This window comes from Engystomops pustulosus, unplaced genomic scaffold (assembly GCF_040894005.1).
Source record: "Engystomops pustulosus unplaced genomic scaffold, aEngPut4.maternal MAT_SCAFFOLD_174, whole genome shotgun sequence".
In the NCBI taxonomy this organism is placed as follows: domain Eukaryota; kingdom Metazoa; phylum Chordata; class Amphibia; order Anura; family Leptodactylidae; genus Engystomops; species Engystomops pustulosus.
This window is the reverse complement of record NW_027285054.1, coordinates 65,305-83,995: the sequence shown is the minus strand read 5'-3', so window position 1 is coordinate 83,995 and position 18,691 is coordinate 65,305. Positions and strand designations below refer to the sequence as shown.

The 18,691-nt window shown below is 52.7% G+C and overlaps 1 protein-coding gene across 1 annotated transcript in view; it reads left to right on the top strand.

Annotated features, from left to right (window-relative positions):
- LOC140108725 (uncharacterized) overlaps positions 1-18,691 on the top strand; it is an 88,092-nt gene that overhangs the window by 65,170 nt on the left and 4,231 nt on the right. Inside the window, exons 4-6 of the mRNA XM_072131918.1 lie at positions 3,612-3,665; positions 4,682-4,833; positions 8,067-8,173. Of these exons, the coding sequence (XP_071988019.1) occupies positions 3,612-3,665; positions 4,682-4,833; positions 8,067-8,173 (313 nt within the window). The remainder of the gene's footprint in view (positions 1-3,611; positions 3,666-4,681; positions 4,834-8,066; positions 8,174-18,691) is intronic.

The window sequence follows — 18,691 nt, the reverse complement described above, 5'->3', positions numbered from 1 at the left end:
CTCGGCAGGCTCACCTTCAGTATTTTGGTTAAACTCCAATTGTTGGGAGGCAGACAGGGAGGGTTTCCACTAGATCTTCAGGGTGGATGCTGAAGAAAATGGCTACGGCTTGGTATCTTCTCAGATTTACTGGGGAATCTCCCACATTTACCAATCTGATGGGTACTTGTCCTCGAGATACTGTGAGTAGGCTCCTGGCTGCCAGAATGGGTAGTTCTCAATCAGCTGGTAGAGGTTCTACCATGGCCTGGTAGTCTTGACCTTGAACACCCATGCAGGCTCGGCAACATAACGTCTCAGTCCCAGGTTGAAGGCGGACAGGTTAAGGATCTTGGCACCGCCAGGACTTGCATGGTCTTTTAAATCACCTTCCGAGAGTTCTGGAGAGCCTTCAGCACTTCAGGATAGCAGTTGCTGAGGACATTGGTACCCAACACAAGGGAGAAGTTACCGTCTTCAGGCACTTGTGTTACCAGTACGCCCTGTCTGGTTAACTCAGTGTCTACGATGGTTAGCGTGGGTTCGCAGTAGTCATGGATGGCTACAGTTTTCCCCTTAATAGCAATATGTTCAAATAGGCCTTTGTAGGCTGCAACAGGGATGCTCCTCTTTGGCATTTCTCAATGGTAGCACTGCGGAGGGTGGTCACTTGAGACCCGGTATCGATTAAGGCCGGTAGGGTTACTACATTTATGGTCACATGAACCATGGGGCGAGTTCCCACAAACCTTGGCATCCAGGTGGAATCTCGGGGACTTAGAAGTTAGAAGGAGGAGGTCTTCCCGTAGTTTCAAGGGTTTGTCGTTTAACCAAGGACATTCATTCTCTTCATGCCTGGATCTAGAGCAATAGCTGGATCACAGTCTTGGTTCTCTTCGACTCCAGATGTTCAGGTATTTTACTGTAGGTAAACACTGTTTGGCCCAGGACTCACGGGGAGCAGCTGGCTGTAAGGAACTATCAGATGGCTTTTTACGGCTTCCAACTGTTCCAGTTGCTCGAGCATTTTGCTGATGGTGCCATGGTGGTCACTTGCTCTGCTAGGAAAGCGACTTCTCCGGACACTGGAGGCGGTGTTTCCGGTTGCACTGGAGGAAAGGCTAGAGCAGTACCTTCCAGATCCACAGGCTCAGATTCCTTCTGTGGTTCAGCAGGCAGGCGTTCCCCAGGAACTCCTTGAACTCAAGAAAAGATCCCTGGGAGTGTTGAAGAGACGTCATTTTTAACTGGCATTTATGATGCTTATCCAGAAGTCTATTAATATACTGTTCCTGCAGGGTTTGGTCAGAATTTTCAGTTCCTCCGACGTCCACCAGGTGTCGCTGCTGCGCTGAAGTTCACCGGAGTTCACTGGACTTCACCAAGCCAGGCCGGGTGCAGGTAAGTGCGTGTCCAGCGGCACTTTTTTTTTAAATGCAGAGGTTTCTCCGAATCCGTCGGGTTTTCGTTTGGCCACGCCCCCCGATTTCCGTCGCGTGCATGCCCGCGCCGATGCGCCTTAGTCCGACCGCGTGCATCAAAAACCCGGGGCAATTCAGCAAAAATCGGCGCAAAACTGAAAATTTCGGGTAACCCGCCGTAAAAACGCGATTCAGGCCCTTAGTAAGTGACCCCTAATCACTTGGCTCCTAAGGACAGTCTATAGTGCCAGTATAAGCACAGTCTATAGCGCCAGTATAAGGCACAGAAGTAAATATCCTGATCATGACGCCACCTGCAACATCCCCCATTGGATCCTAGCCTTTTCTTGGGTCCTGGAGGCAGCCGGGGCCCAGAATACCTGAGTGGCTGGCAGTTGCGGCCTAGGGTGCGCTGATGTCACGGTGCTTGGTATGGGGACCGGAGGGCTGTCCTACAGCCTGGCAGCTCTCCAGCAGGTGGTGTGTGCAAGAAATATGGAGGGAGAGGCTGATGTACTGGTTCTCCCTGGGGCAACCCCTGAGTGTCTGTAAGATAAGTCCCTGGGTGATGGATGGGGAAGGCTGTGGTGGTAACAGCCGTATCCAGGGATCAGACGGAGGCAACGTTGTGCAAAATAACTCACGGTTCTTCATTGAACAGGTAGCAGGTAATGGGCCCAAATGTTCAACATCAAAGTCTGGAGTGGTCATGGAGAGGGGTCCTCAGGAATAAAGCACTAGCCTGGTAGTAGATGCAGCCTGGAGTAATTGAGATGGAGCTGCAGCTCTGGATTAGAGTCTCCTGACTCAGGTCCTGGGATTGGGTTCTGTGGCAGCACTGAAGGTGTACAGGACTTTTGGGACATTCTAATAAATTAAATTTTTGTGCTTTTTTTTACTTTTGTTATTTTCCCATTATATAATCATGTGATCACTAGTTCATACTAATTACCGTGTATTGTAGAGCATTAGAAGTGTAAGTCTGTGTATCTTCAGGGGCTGGATCGAGCATGCAGATGCTGATGGCAGACACGGGTCCTTCACTAGGTCCCCGGCTGCCCGGATATGAAGGCGGCTCCCTCTGATCGCATCGCAGGGTGCTGGGAGGAGAGGGAGAGAGCTCTCTCCCTCTGCAGGTATGTAGATCCCGCGGTCACTACATCAGTCACCGCAGGGTCTTACGGGTTAACAGCCGGATCAGAACTCCATTCTGATACATACTGTTAGAGCAGGGTCCAGCTGTCATAAGACATAAGACAGCCGGGTCATTGCTTCTCCCTGCACAGGGGCCCGTGCAGACCTTAGGTTAGGCTGACGGAGAAACCCGTATGGGCGGTCACTAAGGGGTTAAAATTGCTAGTAACTACATACATCTTGTTACATTGGTGTCTACATCTACCAACAAGCTCCACTAGTTATACCCTCACTAAAATATCCAAAATAAATGAAAATATTATACAAAATATATTTATCCACTAACTGAATAACTCCACAACATCCTTGAGTTTTGCTAATATCAGACAAATGTTTAAACACTTCCCTGTGTTTCCTCTTCTAGTACTCTGGGCCTGGCTTGACTTGCTGCCGTGACGCCCCTCCCCCTCCTCTGACCTCCTGCCGTGCCCCACCCCCTCCTCTGACCTCCTGTCTTGCCCCGCCCCCTCCTTTGACTTCCTGCCATGCCCACCCCCTCCTCTTACCTCCTGCCATGCCATGCCCGCTCCTCTGACCTACTACCGTGCCCCGCCCCCTCCTCTGACCTCCTGCTGTGCCCCACCCACTCCTCTGACCTCCTGCCGTGCCCTGCCCTCTCCTCTGACCTCTTGCCGTGCCCTGCCCTCTCCTCTGACCTCCTGCCATGCCCTGCCCCCTCCTCTGACCTTCTGCTGTGCCCTGCCCCCTCCTCTGACCTCCTGCGTACCCCACTCCCTCCTCTGACCTCCTGCCATGCCTTGCCCGCTCCTCTGACCTACTACCATGCCCCGCCCCCTCCTCTGACCTCCTGCCGTGCCCCACCCCCTTCTATGACCTCCTGCTTGCCCCACCCCCTCCTCTGACATCCTGCCGTGCCCTGCCTGCTCCTCTGACCTACTACCATGCCCCGCCCCTTCCTCTGACCTCCTGCAGAGAATCAGCTCCTTCCTTTCCTCTATGTCTGATATGTCCAGGTCACCACAATCTACTTACAGATGTGACATTTCCCTCTTCTAGTGTCTTCACTCCGAAGTCCTAACAGGACAGCAGAAGACCCGTCCTCCTGGTCAGGTAAGAGAAGAGAAGGTAAGCAGGACAGATGGGGAGAAGCAGGACACATAGGGAGAAGCAGGACACATGGGGAGATGCAGGAGCAGATGGGGAGATGCAGGACACATGGGGAGATGCAGGAGCAGATGGGGAGCTGCAGGAGCAGATGGGGAGAAGCAGGACACATGGGGAGAAGCAAGACACATGGGGAGAAGCAGGAGACATGGGGAGATGCAGGAGCAGATGGGGAGATGCAGGACACATGGGGAGATGCAGGAGCAGATGGGGAGCTGCAGGAGCAGATGGGGAGATGCAGGAGCAGATGGGGAGATGCAGGACACATGGGGAGAAGCAGGACACATGGGGAGATGCAGGAGCAGATGGGGAGATGCAGGACACATGGGGAGAAGCAGGACACATGGGGAGATGCAGGAGCAGATGGGGAGATGCAGGACACATGGGGAGAAGCAGGACACATGGGGAGATGCAGGAGCAGATGGGGAGATGCAGGAGCAGATGGGGAGATGCAGGACAGGGCCTGCAGCCTCTTCCCTTACCCTCTGCCTCCTCTGCCCTCATCCTCTGCAGCCTCTGCCCACACTCTCTGCAGCCTCTGCCCTTACCCCCTCACCTCTGCAGCCTCTGCCCACACTCTCTGCAGCCTCTGCCCTTACCCCCTCACCCTTTGCCTCCTCTGCCCTCTCCCTGTGCCTCATCTGCCCTCTCCCTGTGCCTCCTGTGTCCTCACCCTCTGCCTCCTGTGCCCTCTCCCTATGCAGGATCTTGATGATAAGGTGATTAGGGACCATATATCTGAGTTTGATGCTGGATAATGGAAAGCACAATCTATAGTGAATATATTCCTGCGGCACATGGGGGTCATTCTGAGCGATGTCACATGAGCACCAGAATTATGATGAAGATCCTGGAAGATGACGGATTATCCCCTGGATGTTCCATAGATGTGTGTGGATATATCTGATTGATATAACATCTGTCATGGCTGCTGGTCATGGCTGCTGCAATTTGTCTTGTAGGGTTCAGCGTTTGCCAGGACGGGTGGATCTCACTGAACCGGACATGTTACAGCATCTCAGAGGAGAAGAAGTCCTGGGAGGAGAGTCGCCGGCAATGTGTGGAGCTGCAGGGGGACCTGGCCATTATAGGACCCTCACAGACCATCCTGACGGTACGAGCTCCTCAGCCCACCAGGACCATAACATTGTATGGTGACCCCATCCCACGGGCTGCACACATGGGTCACAAACCCTAAGGTTATGTTCCCCCTTATAAAAATATCAAAAACACATCTTTTCTATCAAAGGAGCTTAGATACAGCAGCTCTATGGAAGGTAGATACCTGTATAATATTCTGTGTGTAGTAGCTGTACACAGTGGGGCACATTTACTTACCTGGTCTGCGGAGATCACCGAAAGTAGTGCCCGTGTCGCTTCCCCGCTCAGGTCCCTGGAGTTCACCTTCTTCCTGGTGCATGTAAGTGCATTGTCTGTGTATAATGTGCTGTGCGGGGAGTCACTAAGATCCTGCACCTGATATCCTGCATGTGTCGCTTCCCCGCTCAGGTCCCTGGAGTTCACCTTCTTCTTCCTGGTGCATGTAAGTGCATTGTCCGTGTATAATGCGCTGTGCGGGGAGTCACTAAGATCCTGCACCTGATATCCTGCATGTGTCACTTCCCCGCTCAGGTCCCCGGAGTTCACCTTCTTCTTCCTGGTGCATGTAAGTGCATTGTCCGTGTATAATGCGCTGTGCGGGGAGTCACTAAGATCCTGCACCCGATATCCTGCATGTGTCACTTCCCCGCTCAGGTCCCCGGAGTTCACCTTCTTCTTCCTGGTGCATGTAAGTGCATTGTCCGTGTATAATGTGCTGTGCGGGGAGTCACTAAGATCCTGCGCCCGATATCCTGCATGTGTCGCTTCCCCGCTCAGGTCCCCGGAGTTCACCTTCTTCTTCCTGGTGCATGTAAGTGCATTGTCCGTGTATAATGCGCTGTGCAGGGAATCACTAAGATCCTGCGCCCGATATCCTGCATGTGTCGCTTCCCTGCTCAGGTCCCCGGAGTTCACCTTCTTCTTCCTGGTGCATGTAAGTGCATTGTCCGTGTATAATGCGCTGTGCGGGGAGTCACTAAGATCCTGCACCCGATATCCTGCATGTGTCGCTTCCCCGCTCAGGTCCCTGGAGTTCACCCTCTTCTTCCTGGTGCATGTAAGTGCATTGTCCGTGTATAATGCGCTGTGCGGGGAGTCACTAAGATCCTGCGCCCCGATATCCTGCATGTGTCGCTTCCCCACTCAGGTCCCAGGAGTTCACCTTTTTCTTCCTGGTGCATGTAAGTGCATTGTCCGTGTATAATGCGCTGTGCAGGGAGTCACTAAGATCCTGCGCCCGATATCCTGCATGTGTCACTTCCCCGCTCAGGTCCCTGGAGTTCACCTTCTTCTTCCTGGTACATGTAAGTGCATTGTCCGTGTATAATGTGCTGTGCGGGGAGTCACTAAGATCCTGCGCCCGATATCCTGCATGTGTCACTTCCCCGCTCAGGTCCCCGGAGTTCACCTTCTTCTTCCTGGCGCATGTAAGTGCATTGTCCGTGTATAATGTGCTGTGCGGGGAGTCACTAAGATCCTGCGCCCGATATCCTGCATGTGTCGCTTCCCCGCTCAGGTCCCCGGAGTTCACCTTCTTCTTCCTGGTGCATGTAAGTGCATTGTCCGTGTATAATGCGCTGTGCGGGGAGTCACTAAGATCCTTCACCCGATATCCTGCATGTGTCGCTTCCCCGCTCAGGTCCCTGGAGTTCACCTTCTTCTTCCTGGTGCATGTAAGTGCATTGTCCGTGTATAATGCGCTGTGCGTGGAGTCACTAAGATCCTGCACCTAATATCCTGCATGTGTCGCTCCCCGCTCAGGTCCCCGGAGTTCACCTTCTTCTTCCTGGTGCATGTAAGTGCATTGTCCGTGTATAATGCGCTGTGCAGGGAGTCACTAAGATCCTGCGCCCCGATATCCTGCATGTGTCGCTTCCCCGCTCAGGTCCCCGGAGTTCACCTTTTTCTTCCTGGTGCATGTAAGTGCATTGTCCGTGTATAATGCGCTGTGCGGGGAGTCACTAAGATCCTGCGCCCGATATCCTGCATGTGTCACTTCCCCGCTCAGGTCCCCAGAGTTCACCTTCTTCTTCCTGGTGCATGTAAGTGCATTGTCCGTGTATAATGCGCTGTGCGGGGAGTCACTAAGATCCTGCGCCCGATATCCTGCATGTGTCGCTTCCCCGCTCAGGTCCCCGGAGTTCACCTTCTTCTTCCTGGCGCATGTAAGTGCATTGTCCGTGTATAATGTGCTGTGCAGGGAGTCACTAAGATCCTGCGCCCGATATCCTGCATGTGTCGCTTCCCCGCTCAGGTCCCCGGAGTTCACCTTCTTCTTCCTGGTGCATGTAAGTGCATTGTCCGTGTATAATGTGCTGTGCGGGGAGTCACTAAGATCCTGCGTCCGATATCCTGCATGTGTCACTTCCCCGCTCAGGTCCCCGGAGTTCACCTTCTTCTTCCCGGTGCATGTAAGTGCATTGTCCGTGTATAATGCGCTGTGCGGGGAGTCACTAAGATCCTGCGCCCGATATCCTGCATGTGTCGCTTCCCCGCTCAGGTCCCCGGAGTTCACCTTCTTCTTCCTGGCGCATGTAAGTGCATTGTCCGTGTATAATGTGCTGTGCGGGGAGTCACTAAGATCCTGCGCCCGATATCCTGCATGTGTCGCTTCCCCGCTCAGGTCCCCGGAGTTCACCTTCTTCTTCCTGGTGCATGTAAGTGCATTGCCTGTGTATAAGGCGCATGTGCGGGGAGTCACTAAGATCGTGCATCCGATATCCTGCATGTGTCGCTTCCCCGCTCAGGTCCCCGGAGTTCACCTTCTTCTTTCTGGTGCATGTAAGTGCATTGTCCATGTATAATGCGCTGTGCAGGGAGTCACTAAGATCGTGCATCCGATATCCTGCATGTGTCTCTTCCCTGCTCAGGTCCCCGGAGTTCTCCTTCTTCTTCCTGGTGCATGTAAGTGCATTGTCCGTGTATAATGCGCTGTGCGGGGAGTCACTAAGATCCTGTGCCCGATATCCTGGATGTGTCGCTTCCCCGCTCAGGTCCCCGGAGTTCACCTTCTTCTTCCTGGTGCATGTAAGTGCATTGTCTTGCGACACAATTTTGAAGTTGAATCCCAAGTTCAGTCCGAATTAGTCGGATTGTCCGATGCTGCGGCCCCCTATTTCTGTCACATGGAAGCAGCCACACCAAAAACCGATCACGTGCTACACAATCCCAGCGCAGACACCTGTTACATACATGTCACAGCCGCGCAAATCCCAAAAACTTATTTACATTTCTATTTGCTTTTAGGGTTATATTCAGAACCTCCGAAAAGAATTTTGGGTTGGATTAAGAAAAGAAAAGCGCGACCTCTACATTGGAGAGTTATGGTACTGGGTGGACAACACCATCGAGGAGTAAGTGACTATACAAAGATTATGGGATCCCCAAACCTGGAGTGATCTGGCCTTATGATGGGACATCTTCACATGTGTCTGGTGGGTGTGATAGAGCTGGAGGATCTCTCTGGTGGGTGTGGTAGAGCTGGGGGAACTCTCTGGTGGGTGTGGTAGAGCTGGAGGATCTCTCTGGTGGGTGTGGTAGCACTGTAGAACCTCTCTGGTGGGTGTGGTAGAGCTTGAGGATCTCTCTGGTGGGTGTGGTAGAGCTGGAGGATCTCTCTGGTGGGTGTGGTAGAGCTGGAGGATCTCTCTGGTGGGTGTGGTAGAGCTGGAGGATCTCTCTGGTGGGTGTGGTAGAGCTGGAGGATCTCTCTGGTGGAGTAATAGAGCTGGAGGATCTCTCTGGTGGGGTAATAGAGCTGGAGGATCTCTCTGGTGGAGTAATAGAGCTGGAGAATCTCTCTGGTGGGGTAATAGAGCTGGAGGATCTCTCTGGTGGGGTAATAGAGCTGGAGGATCTCTCTGGTGGGTGTGGTAGAGCTGAAGGATCTCTCTGGTGGAGTAATAGAGCTGGAGGATCTCTCTGGTGGGGTAATAGAGCTGGAGGATCTCTCTGGTGGGGTAATAGAGCTGGAGGATCTCTCTGGTGGGTGTGGTAGAGCTGAAGGATCTCTCTGGTGGGGTAATAGAGCTGAAGGATCTCTCTGGTGGAGTAATAGAGCTGGATGATCTCTCTGGTGGAGTAATAGAGCTGGATGATCTCTCTGGTGGAGTAATAGAGCTGGAGGATCTCTCTGGTGGAGTAATAGAGCTGGAGGATCTCTCTGGTGGGGTAATAGAGCTGGAGGATCTCTCTGGTGGGGTAATAGAGCTGGAGGATCTCTCTGGTGGGTGTGGTAGAGCTGAAGGATCTCTCTGGTGGGGTAATAGAGCTGAAGGATCTCTCTGGTGGAGTAATAGAGCTGGATGATCTCTCTGGTGGAGTAATAGAGCTGGATGATCTCTCTGGTGGAGTAATAGAGCTGGAGGATCTCTCTGGTGGAGTAATAGAGCTGGAGGATCTCTCTGGTGGAGTAATAGAGCTGGAGGATCTCTCTGGTGGAGTAATAGAGCTGGAGGATCTCTCTGGTGGGTGTGGTTGAGCTGGAGGATCTCTCTGGTGGAGTAATAGAGCTGGAGGATCTCTCTGGTGGAGTAATAGAGCTGGATGATCTCTCTGGTGGGTGTGGTAGAGCTGGAGGATCTCTCTGGTGGGTGTGATAGAGCTGGAGGATCTCTCTGGTGGTTGGAATAGAGCTGGAGGATCTCTCTGGTGGGTGTGGTAGTGCAGAAGGATCTGGTGGGTGTGTTAGAGCTGGAGTACCTCTCTGGTGTGTGTTATAGAGCTGGAGTACCTCTCTGGTGGGTGTTATAGAGCTGGAGGATCTCTCTGGTGGGTGTTATAGAGCTGGAGGATCTCTCTGGTGGGTGTTATAGAACTGGTGTGGTTGAGCTGAAGGATCTCTCTGGTGGGTGTGGTAGAGCTGGTGGATCTCTCTGTTGGGTGTGATAGAACTGTAGAACCTCTCTGGTGGGTGTAGTAGAGCTGGACGATCTCTCTGGTTGGTGTGGTAGAGCTGGAGGATCTCTCTGGTGGGTGTGGTAAAGCTGGTTGATCTCTCTGTTGGGGTGGTAGAGCTGGAGAATCTTTCTGGTGGGGTAATAGAGCTGGAGGATGTTTCTGGTGGGGTAATAGAGCTGGAGGATTTCACTGGTGGGTGTGGTTGAGCTGGAGGATCTCTCTGGCGGAGTAATAGAGCTGAAGGATCTCTCTAGTGGGTGTGGTAGAGCTTGAGGATCTCTCTGGTGGGTGGAATAGAGCTGGAGGATCTCTCTGGTGGGTGTGTTAGAGCTGGAGGACCTCTCTTTTGGGTGTGAAAGAGCGTGAGGACTTCTCTGGTGGGTGTTATAGAGCTGGAGGATCTCTCTGGTGGGTCTGGTAGAGCTGGTTAATCTCTTTGGTGGGTGTGGTTGTGCTGAAGGATCTGTCGGGTGTTTTAGAGCTGGAGGACCTCTCTGGTGGATGTGATAGAGCTGGAGGACCTCTCTGGTGGGTGTGATGGAGCTGGAGGACCTCTCTGGTGGGTGTGATAGTGCTTGAGGATCTCTCTGGTGGGTGTTATAGAACTGGAGGATCTCTCTGGTGGGTGTGGTAGAGCTGGAGGATCTCTCTGGTGAATGTGGTTGAGCTGGTGGATCTCTCTGGTGGGTGTGGTGGAGCTGGTGGATCTCTCTGGTGGGTGTGATTGAACTGGAGGACCTCTCTGTAGGGGTAATAGAGATTGAGGATCTCTCTGGTGGGGTAACAGAGCTGGAGGATCTCTCTGGTCGAGTAATAGAGCTGGAGGATCTCTCTGGTGGGTGTGGTTGAGCTGGAGGATCTCTCTGGTGCAGTAATAGAGCTGGAGGATCTCTATGGTGGGGTAATAGAGCGGAGGATCTCTTTGGTGAGTGTGATACAGCTGAAGGATCTCTCTAATGGGTGTGGTAGAGCTGTAGGATCTCTCTGGTGATTGGAATAGAGCTGGAGGATCTCTCTGGTGGGTGTGGTAGTGCTGAAGGATTTGGTGGGTGTGTTAGAGCTGGAGGACCTCTCTGGTGGGTGTGATAGAGCTGGAGGACCTCTCTGGTGGGTGTTATAGAGCTGGAGGATCTCCCTGGTGGGTGTTATAGAACTGGTGTGGTTGATCTAAAGGATCTCTCTGGTGGGTGTGGTAGAGCTGGAGGATCTCTCTGGTGGGTGTAGTAGAGCTGGTGGATCTCTCTGTTGGGTGTGATAGAACTGCAGAACCTCTCTGGTGGGTGTGGTAGAGCTGGAGGATCTCTCTGGTGGGTGTGGTAAAGCTGGTTGATCTCTCTGGTGGGTGTGGTAGAGCTGGAGGATCTCTCTGGTGGGTGTGGTAAAGTTGGTTGATCTCTCTGTTGGGGTGGTAGAGCTGGAGGAGCTCTCTGGTGGAGTAATAGAGCTGGAGGATCTCTCTGGTGGGGTAAAAGAGCTGGAGCATCTCTCTGGTGGGTGTGGTTGAGCTGGAGGATCTGTTGGGTGTGTTAGAGCTGGAGGATATCTCTGGTGGGTCTGGTAGAGCTGGAGGATCTCTCTGGTGGGTGTGGTGGAGCTGGTCGATCTCTCTGGTGGGTGTGATAGAAGTACCAATAATGCAGCTACATACATATATAAAATGGGAGAAGAGGCTAGTGCAATAACATATAGCTTCAATATATATATATTTAAATTCCCCACTTCTAATGTTAGCTCAACAATTACCATATGGTTGGCTTAAATGAATGCAAAACCTACCAGAGAAAAAAGCCATTCCAACCAGAGAGTGCAGAATACAAGTACATCTTTATTTGAAATTCACATAATACACTGATTAAAAGCGGAAAACAAGCTGATCACATAAAAGGGGAGAACAAGGACACTACATATAATCAGACAAAAGTTGCAGGGTGATGAATGAGGATACGTGCTACCCTCCTAAGACCTGAGTTTAGGGGGATATCCTTATGGGTCCAAGAAAAACAGTGTCTATAAGATGGTTAGTATATAATTTACACAGCATAATGCTTGCACATCAAATGAGCATATCTTATTATGGGGACACATGGATCGAAACATTCATCATCATGATTACACAATAGTTGTATTGCACATACCCATTATAAATAGTTCTCCTGCCGTCTGACACAAATTGCCCCGACGCGCGTTTCGGCGCTAGCCTTCGTCTGGGGGTAATGTGTGGCACGAGCATCTGGGTTTTTAAATAGGCAGTAACCAATGGTGAAGAGGCAAAACGCCTCCATACCTGTCAAAAGATGTCGTTTCCGGTCAGCGTTATTGAGCGCACTCCATCCGGGAGGAACATCCCCCCACCCGCATCCCGCCCAGAACACGTGACCCGCTACGTGATGGTGACGTCACGGCAGGGCACGTGATGCAGGCGCTGGATCAGGTGATCGGGGGGCGTCCACCACCGAGCGTGTGCGCTGCCGATCGGAACTTGACAGGTATAGTGATCACCATACTAAAAAGAGGGGATCTAATATGTATATACAAGGAAGAAAGGATAAGAAAGAGAAAAATTGAGACATTTTCTACTCCCCTGTGTAGTCTCTTCTCTCCTGTGCAGTCTGTACTATGTGCAGTGTCCTCCCTCCTGTGCAGTCTGAACTATGTGCAGTGTCCTCCCTCCTGTGCAGTCTGTACTATGTGCAGTGTCCTCCCTCCTGTGCAGTCTGTACTGTGTGCAGTGTCCTCCCTCCTGTGCAGTCTGTACTATGTGTAGTGTCCTCCCTCCTGTGCAGTCTGTACTATGTGCAGTGTCCTCCCTCCTGTGCAGTCTGAACTATGTGCAGTGTCCTCCCTCCTGTGCAGTCTGTACTATGTGCAGTGTCCTCCCTCCTGTGCAGTCTGTACTATGTGCAGTGTCCTCCCTCCTGTGCAGTCTGTACTATGTGCAGTGTCCTCCTCCTGTGCAGTCTGTACTATGTGCAGTGTCCTCCCTCCTGTGCAGTCTGTACTATGTGCAGTCGCCTCCTCCTGTGCAGTCTGTACTATGTGCAGTGTCCTCCCTCCTGTGCAGTCTGTACTATGTGCAGTGTCCTCCTCCTGTGCAGTCTGAACTATGTGCAGTGTCCTCCCTCCTGTGCAGTCTGTACTATGTGCAGTGTCCTCCCTCCTGTGCAGTCTGTACTATGTGCAGTGTCCTCCCTCCTGTGCAGTCTGTACTATGTGCAGTGTCCTCCTCCTGTGCAGTCTGTACTATGTGCAGTGTCCTCCCTCCTGTGCAGTCTGTACTATGTGCAGTCGCCTCCTCCTGTGCAGTCTGTACTATGTGCAGTGTCCTCTCTCCTGTGCAGTCTGTACTATGTGCAGTGTCCTCCTACTGTGCAGTCTGTACTATGTGCAGTGTCCTCCTCCTGTGCAGTCTGTACTATGTGCAGTGTCCTCCTCCTGTGCAGTCTGTACTATGTGCAGTGTCCTCCCTCCTCCTGTGCAGTCTGTACTGTGTGCAGTGTCCTCCCTCCTGTGCAATCTGTACCATGTGCAGTGTCCTCCCTCCTGTGCAGTCTGTACTATGTGCAGTGTCCTCCCTCCTGTGCACTCTGTACTATGTGCAGTGTCCTTCCTCCTGGGCAGTCTGTACTATGTGCAGTGTCCTCCCTCCTGTGCAGTCTGTACTATGTGCAGTGTCCTCCCTCCTGTGCAGTCTGTACTATGTGCAGTCCCTCCTGTGCAGTCTGTACTATGTGTAGTGTCCTCCCTCCTGTGCAGTCTGTACTATGTGCAGTCCCTCCTGTGCAGTCTGTACTATGTGCAGTCCCTCCTGTGCAGTCTGTACTATGTGCAGTGTCCTCCCTCCTGTGCAGTCTGTACTATGTGCAGTGTCCTCCCTCCTGTGCAGTCTGTACTATGTGCAGTGTCCTCCCTCCTGTGCAGTCTGTACTATGTGCAGTGTCCTCCCTCCTGTACAGTCTGTACTATGTGCAGTGTCCTCCTCCTGTGCCGTCTGTACTATGTGCAGTGTCCTCCTCCTGTGCAGTCTGTACTATGTGCAGTGTCCTCCCTCCTGTGCAGTCTGTACTATGTGCAGTGCCCTCCCTCCTGTGCAGTCTGTACTATGTGCAGTGTCCTCCCTCCTGTACAGTCTGTACTATGTGCAGTGTCCTCCTCCTGTGCAGTCTGTACTATGTGCAGTGTCCTCCTCCTGTGCAGTCTGTACTATGTGCAGTGTCCTCCCTCCTGTGCAGTCTGTACTATGTGCAGTGTCCTCCCCCTGTACAGTCTGTACTATGTGCAGTGTCCTCCCACCTGTGCAGTCTGTACTATGTGCAGTGTCCTCCTCCTGTGCAGTCTGTACTATGTGCAGTGTCCTTCCTCCTGTGCAGTCTGTACTATGTGCAGTGTCCTCCCTCCTGTGCACTCTGTACTATGTGCAGTGTCCTCCCTCCTGTGCAGTCTGTACTATGTGCAGTGTCCTCCCACCTGTGCAGTCTGTACTAAGTGCAGTGTCCTCCCTCCTGTGCAGTCTGTACTATGTGCAGTATCCTCCCACCTGTGCAGTCTGTACTAAGTGCAGTGTCCTCCCACCTGTGCAGTCTGTACTAAGTGCAGTGTCCTCCCACCTGTGCAGTCTGTACTAAGTGCAGTGTCCTCCCACCTGTGCAGTCTGTACTAAGTGCAGTGTCCTCCCACCTGTGCAGTCTGTACTATGTGCAGTGTCCTCTCTCCTGTGCAGTCTGTACTATGTGCAGTGTCCTTCCTCCTGTGCAGTCTGTACTATGTGCAGTGTCCTCCCTCCTGTGCACTCTGTACTATGTGCAGTGTCCTCCCTCCTGTGCAGTCTGTACTATGTGCAGTGTCCTCCCTCCTGTGCAGTCTGTACTATGTGCAGTGTCCTCCCTCCTGTGCAGTCTGTACTATGTGCAGTGTCCTCCCTCCTGTGCAGTCTGTACTATGTGCAGTGTCCTCCCACCTGTGCAGTCTGTACTATGTGCAGTGTCCTCCCTCCTGTGCAGTCTGTACTATGTGCGGTGTCCTTTCTCCTGTGCAGTCTGTACTATGTGCGGTGTCCTCCCACCTGTGCAGTCTGTACTATGTGCAGTGTTCTCCCTCCTGTGCAGTCTGTACTATGTGCGGTGTCCTCCCACCTGTGCAGTCTGTACTATGTGCAGTGTCCTCCCTCCTGTGCAGTCTGTTTTATGTGCAGTGTTCTCCCTCCTGTGCAGTCTGTACTATGTGCGGTGTCCTCCCACCTGTGCAGTCTGTACTATGTGCAGTGTCCTCCCTCCTGTGCAGTCTGTACTATGTGCGGTGTCCTTTCTCCTGTGCAGTCTGTACTATGTGCGGTGTCCTCCCACCTGTGCAGTCTGTACTATGTGCAGTGTCCTCCCTCCTGTGCAGTCTGTACTATGTGCAGTCTCCTCCCTCCTGTGCAGTCTGTACTATGTGCAGTGTCCTCCCTCCTGTGCAGTCTGTACTATGTGCAGTGTCCTCCCTCCTGTGCAGTCTGTACTATGTGCGGTGTCCTCCCACCTGTGCAGTCTGTACTATGTGCAGTCTCCTCCCTCCTTTGCAGTCTGTACTATGTGCAGTCTCCTCCCTCCTTTGCAGTCTGTACTATGTGCAGTGTCTTTCCTCCTGTGCAGTCTGTACTATGTGCAGTGTCCTCCCTCCTGTGCAGTCTGTACTATGTGCAGTGTCCTCCCTCCTGTGCAGTCTGTATTATGTGCAGTGTCCTCCCTCCTGTGCAGTCTGTACTATGTGCAGTGTCCTCCCTCCTGTACAGTCTGTACTATGTGCAGTGTCCTCCCTCCTGTGCAGTCTGTACTATGTGCAGTGTTCTCCTTCCTGTGCAGTCTGTACTATGTGCAGTGTCCTCCCTCCTGTGCAGTCTGTACTATGTGCAGTGTCCTCCCTCCTGTGCAGTCTGTACTATGTGCAGTGTCCTCCCTCCTGTGCAGTCTCTACCATGTGCAGTGTCCTCCCTCCTGTGCAGTCTGTACTATGAGCAGTGTCCTCCCTCCTGTGCAGTCTGTACTATGTGCAGTGTCCTCCCTCCTGTGCAGTCTGTACTATGTGCAGTGTCCCCTCTCCTGTGCAGTCTGTACTTTGTGCCGTGTCCTCCCTCCTGTGCAGTCTGTACTATGGGCAGTGTCCTCCCTCCTGTGCAGTCTGTACTATGTACAGGCTCCTCTTTCCTGTGCAGTCTGTACTATGTGCAGTGCCCTCCCTCCTATGCAGTCTGTACTATGTGCAGTGTCCTCCTCCTGTGCAGTCTGTACTATGTGCAGTGTCCTCCCTCCTGTGCAGTCTGTACTATGTGCAGTGTCCTCCCTCCTGTGCAGTCTGTTCTATGTGCAGTGTCCTCCCTCCTGTGCAGTCTGTACTATGTGCAGTGTCCTCCCTCCTGTGCAGTCTGTACTATGTGCAGTGTCCTCCCTCCTGTGCAGTCTGTACTATGTGCAGTGTCCTCTCTCCTGTGCAGTCTGTACTATGTGCAGTGTCCTCCCTCCTGTGCAGTCTGTACTATGTGCTGTGTCCTCCCTCCTGTGCAGTCTGTACTATGTGCAGTGTCCTCCCTCCTGTGCAGTCTGTACTATGTGCAGTGTCCTCCCTCCTGTGCAGTCTGTACTATGTGCAGTGACCTCCCTCCTGTGCAGTCTGTTCTATGTGCAGTGTCCTCCTCCTGTGCAGTCTGTACTATGTGCAGTGTCCTCCCTCCTGTGCAGTCTGTACTATGTGCAGTGACCTCCCTCCTGTGCAGTCTGTACTATGTGCAGTGTCCTCCCTCCTGTGCACTCTGTACTATTTGCAGTGTCCTCCCTCCTGTGTAGTCTGTACTATGTGCAGTGTCCTCCCTCCTGTGCAGTCTGTACTATGTGCAGTGTCCTCCCTCCTGTGCAGTCTGTACTATGTGTAGTGTCCTCCCTCCTGTGCAGTCTGTACTATGTGCAGTGTCCTCCCTCCTGTGCAGTCTGTACTATTTGCAGTGTCCTCCCTCCTGTGCAGTCTGTACTGTGTGCAGTGTCCTCCCTCCTGTGCAGTCTGTACTATGTGCAGTGTCCTCCCTCCTGTGCAGTCTGTACTATGTACAGTGTCCTCCCCTCCTGTGCAGTCTGTACTATGTGGAGTGTCCTCCCTCCTGTGCAGTCTGTACTATGTGCAGTGTCCTCCCTCCTGTGCAGTCTGTACTATGTGCAGTGTCCTCCCCTCCTGTGCAGTCTGTACTATGTGGAGTGTCCTCCCTCCTGTGCAGTCTGTACTATGTGCAGTGTCCTCCTCCTGTGCAGTCTGTACTATGTGTAGTGTCCTCCCTCCTGTGCAGTCTATATTATGTGCAGTGTCCTCCTCCTGGGCAGTCTGTACTATGTGCAGTGTCCTCCCACCTGTGCAGTCTGTACTATGTGCAGTGTCCTCCCTCCTGGGCAGTCTGTACTATGTGCAGTGTCCTCCCTCCTGTGCAGTCTGTACTATGTGCTGTGTCCTCCCTCCTGTGCAGTCTGTACTATGTGCAGTGTCCTCCCTCCTGTGCAGTCTGTACTATGTGTAGTGTCCTCCCTCCTGTGCAGTCTGTACTATGTGCAGTGCCCTCCCTCCTTTGCAGTCTGTACTATGTGCAGTGTCCTCTCTCCTGTGCAGTCTGTACTATGTGCAGTGTCCTCCCTCCTGTGCAGTCTGTACTATGTGCAGTGTCCTCCCTCCTGTGCAGTCTGTACTATGTGCAGTGTCCTTCCTCCTGTGCAGTCTGTACTATGTGCATTGTCCTCCCTCCTGTGCAGTCTGTACTACGTGCAGTGTCCTCCCTCCTGTGCAGCCTGTACTACGTGCAGGGTCCTCTTTCCTGTGCAGTCTGTACTATGTGCAGTGTCCTCCCTCCTGTGCAGTCTGTACTATGTACAGTGTCCTCCCTCCTGTGCAGTCTGTACTATGTGCAGTATCCTCCCTCCTGTGCAGCCTGTACTATGTGCAGTGTCCTCCCTCCTGTGCAGTCTGTACTATGTGCAGTGTCCTCCCTCCTGTGCAGTCTGTATTATGTGCAGTGTCCTCCCTCCTGTGCAGTCTGTACTATGTGCAGTGTCCTCCCTCCTGTACAGTCTGTACTATGTGCAGTGTCCTCCCTCCTGTGCAGTCTGTACTATGTGCAGTGTTCTCCTTCCTGTGCAGTCTGTACTATGTGCAGTGTCCTCCCTCCTGTGCAGTCTGTACTATGTGCAGTGTCCTCCCTCCTGTGCAGTCTGTCATATGTGCAGTGTCCTCCCTCCTGTGCAGTCTCTACCATGTGCAGTGTCCTCCCTCCTGTGCAGTCTGTACTATGAGCAGTGTCCTCCCTCCTGTGCAGTCTGTACTATGTGCAGTGTCCTCCCTCCTGTGCAGTCTGTACTATGTGCAGTGTCCCCTCTCCTGTGCAGTCTGTACTTTGTGCCGTGTCCTCCCTCCTGTGCAGTCTGTACTATGGGCAGTGTCCTCCCTCCTGTGCAGTCTGTACTATGTACAGGCTCCTCTTTCCTGTGCAGTCTGTACTATGTGCAGTGCCCTCCCTCCTATGCAGTCTGTACTATGTGCAGTGTCCTCCTCCTGTGCAGTCTGTACTATGTGCAGTGTCCTCCCTCCTGTGCAGTCTGTACTATGTGCAGTGTCCTCCCTCCTGTGCAGTCTGTTCTATGTGCAGTGTCCTCCCTCCTGTGCAGTCTGTACTATGTGCAGTGTCCTCCCTCCTGTGCAGTCTGTACTATGTGCAGTGTCCTCCCTCCTGTGCAGTCTGTACTATGTGCAGTGTCCTCTCTCCTGTGCAGTCTGTACTATGTGCAGTGTCCTCCCTCCTGTGCAGTCTGTACTATGTGCTGTGTCCTCCCTCCTGTGCAGTCTGTACTATGTGCAGTGTCCTCCCTCCTGTGCAGTCTGTACTATGTGCAGTGTCCTCCCTCCTGTGCAGTCTGTACTATGTGCAGTGACCTCCCTCCTGTGCAGTCTGTTCTATGTGCAGTGTCCTC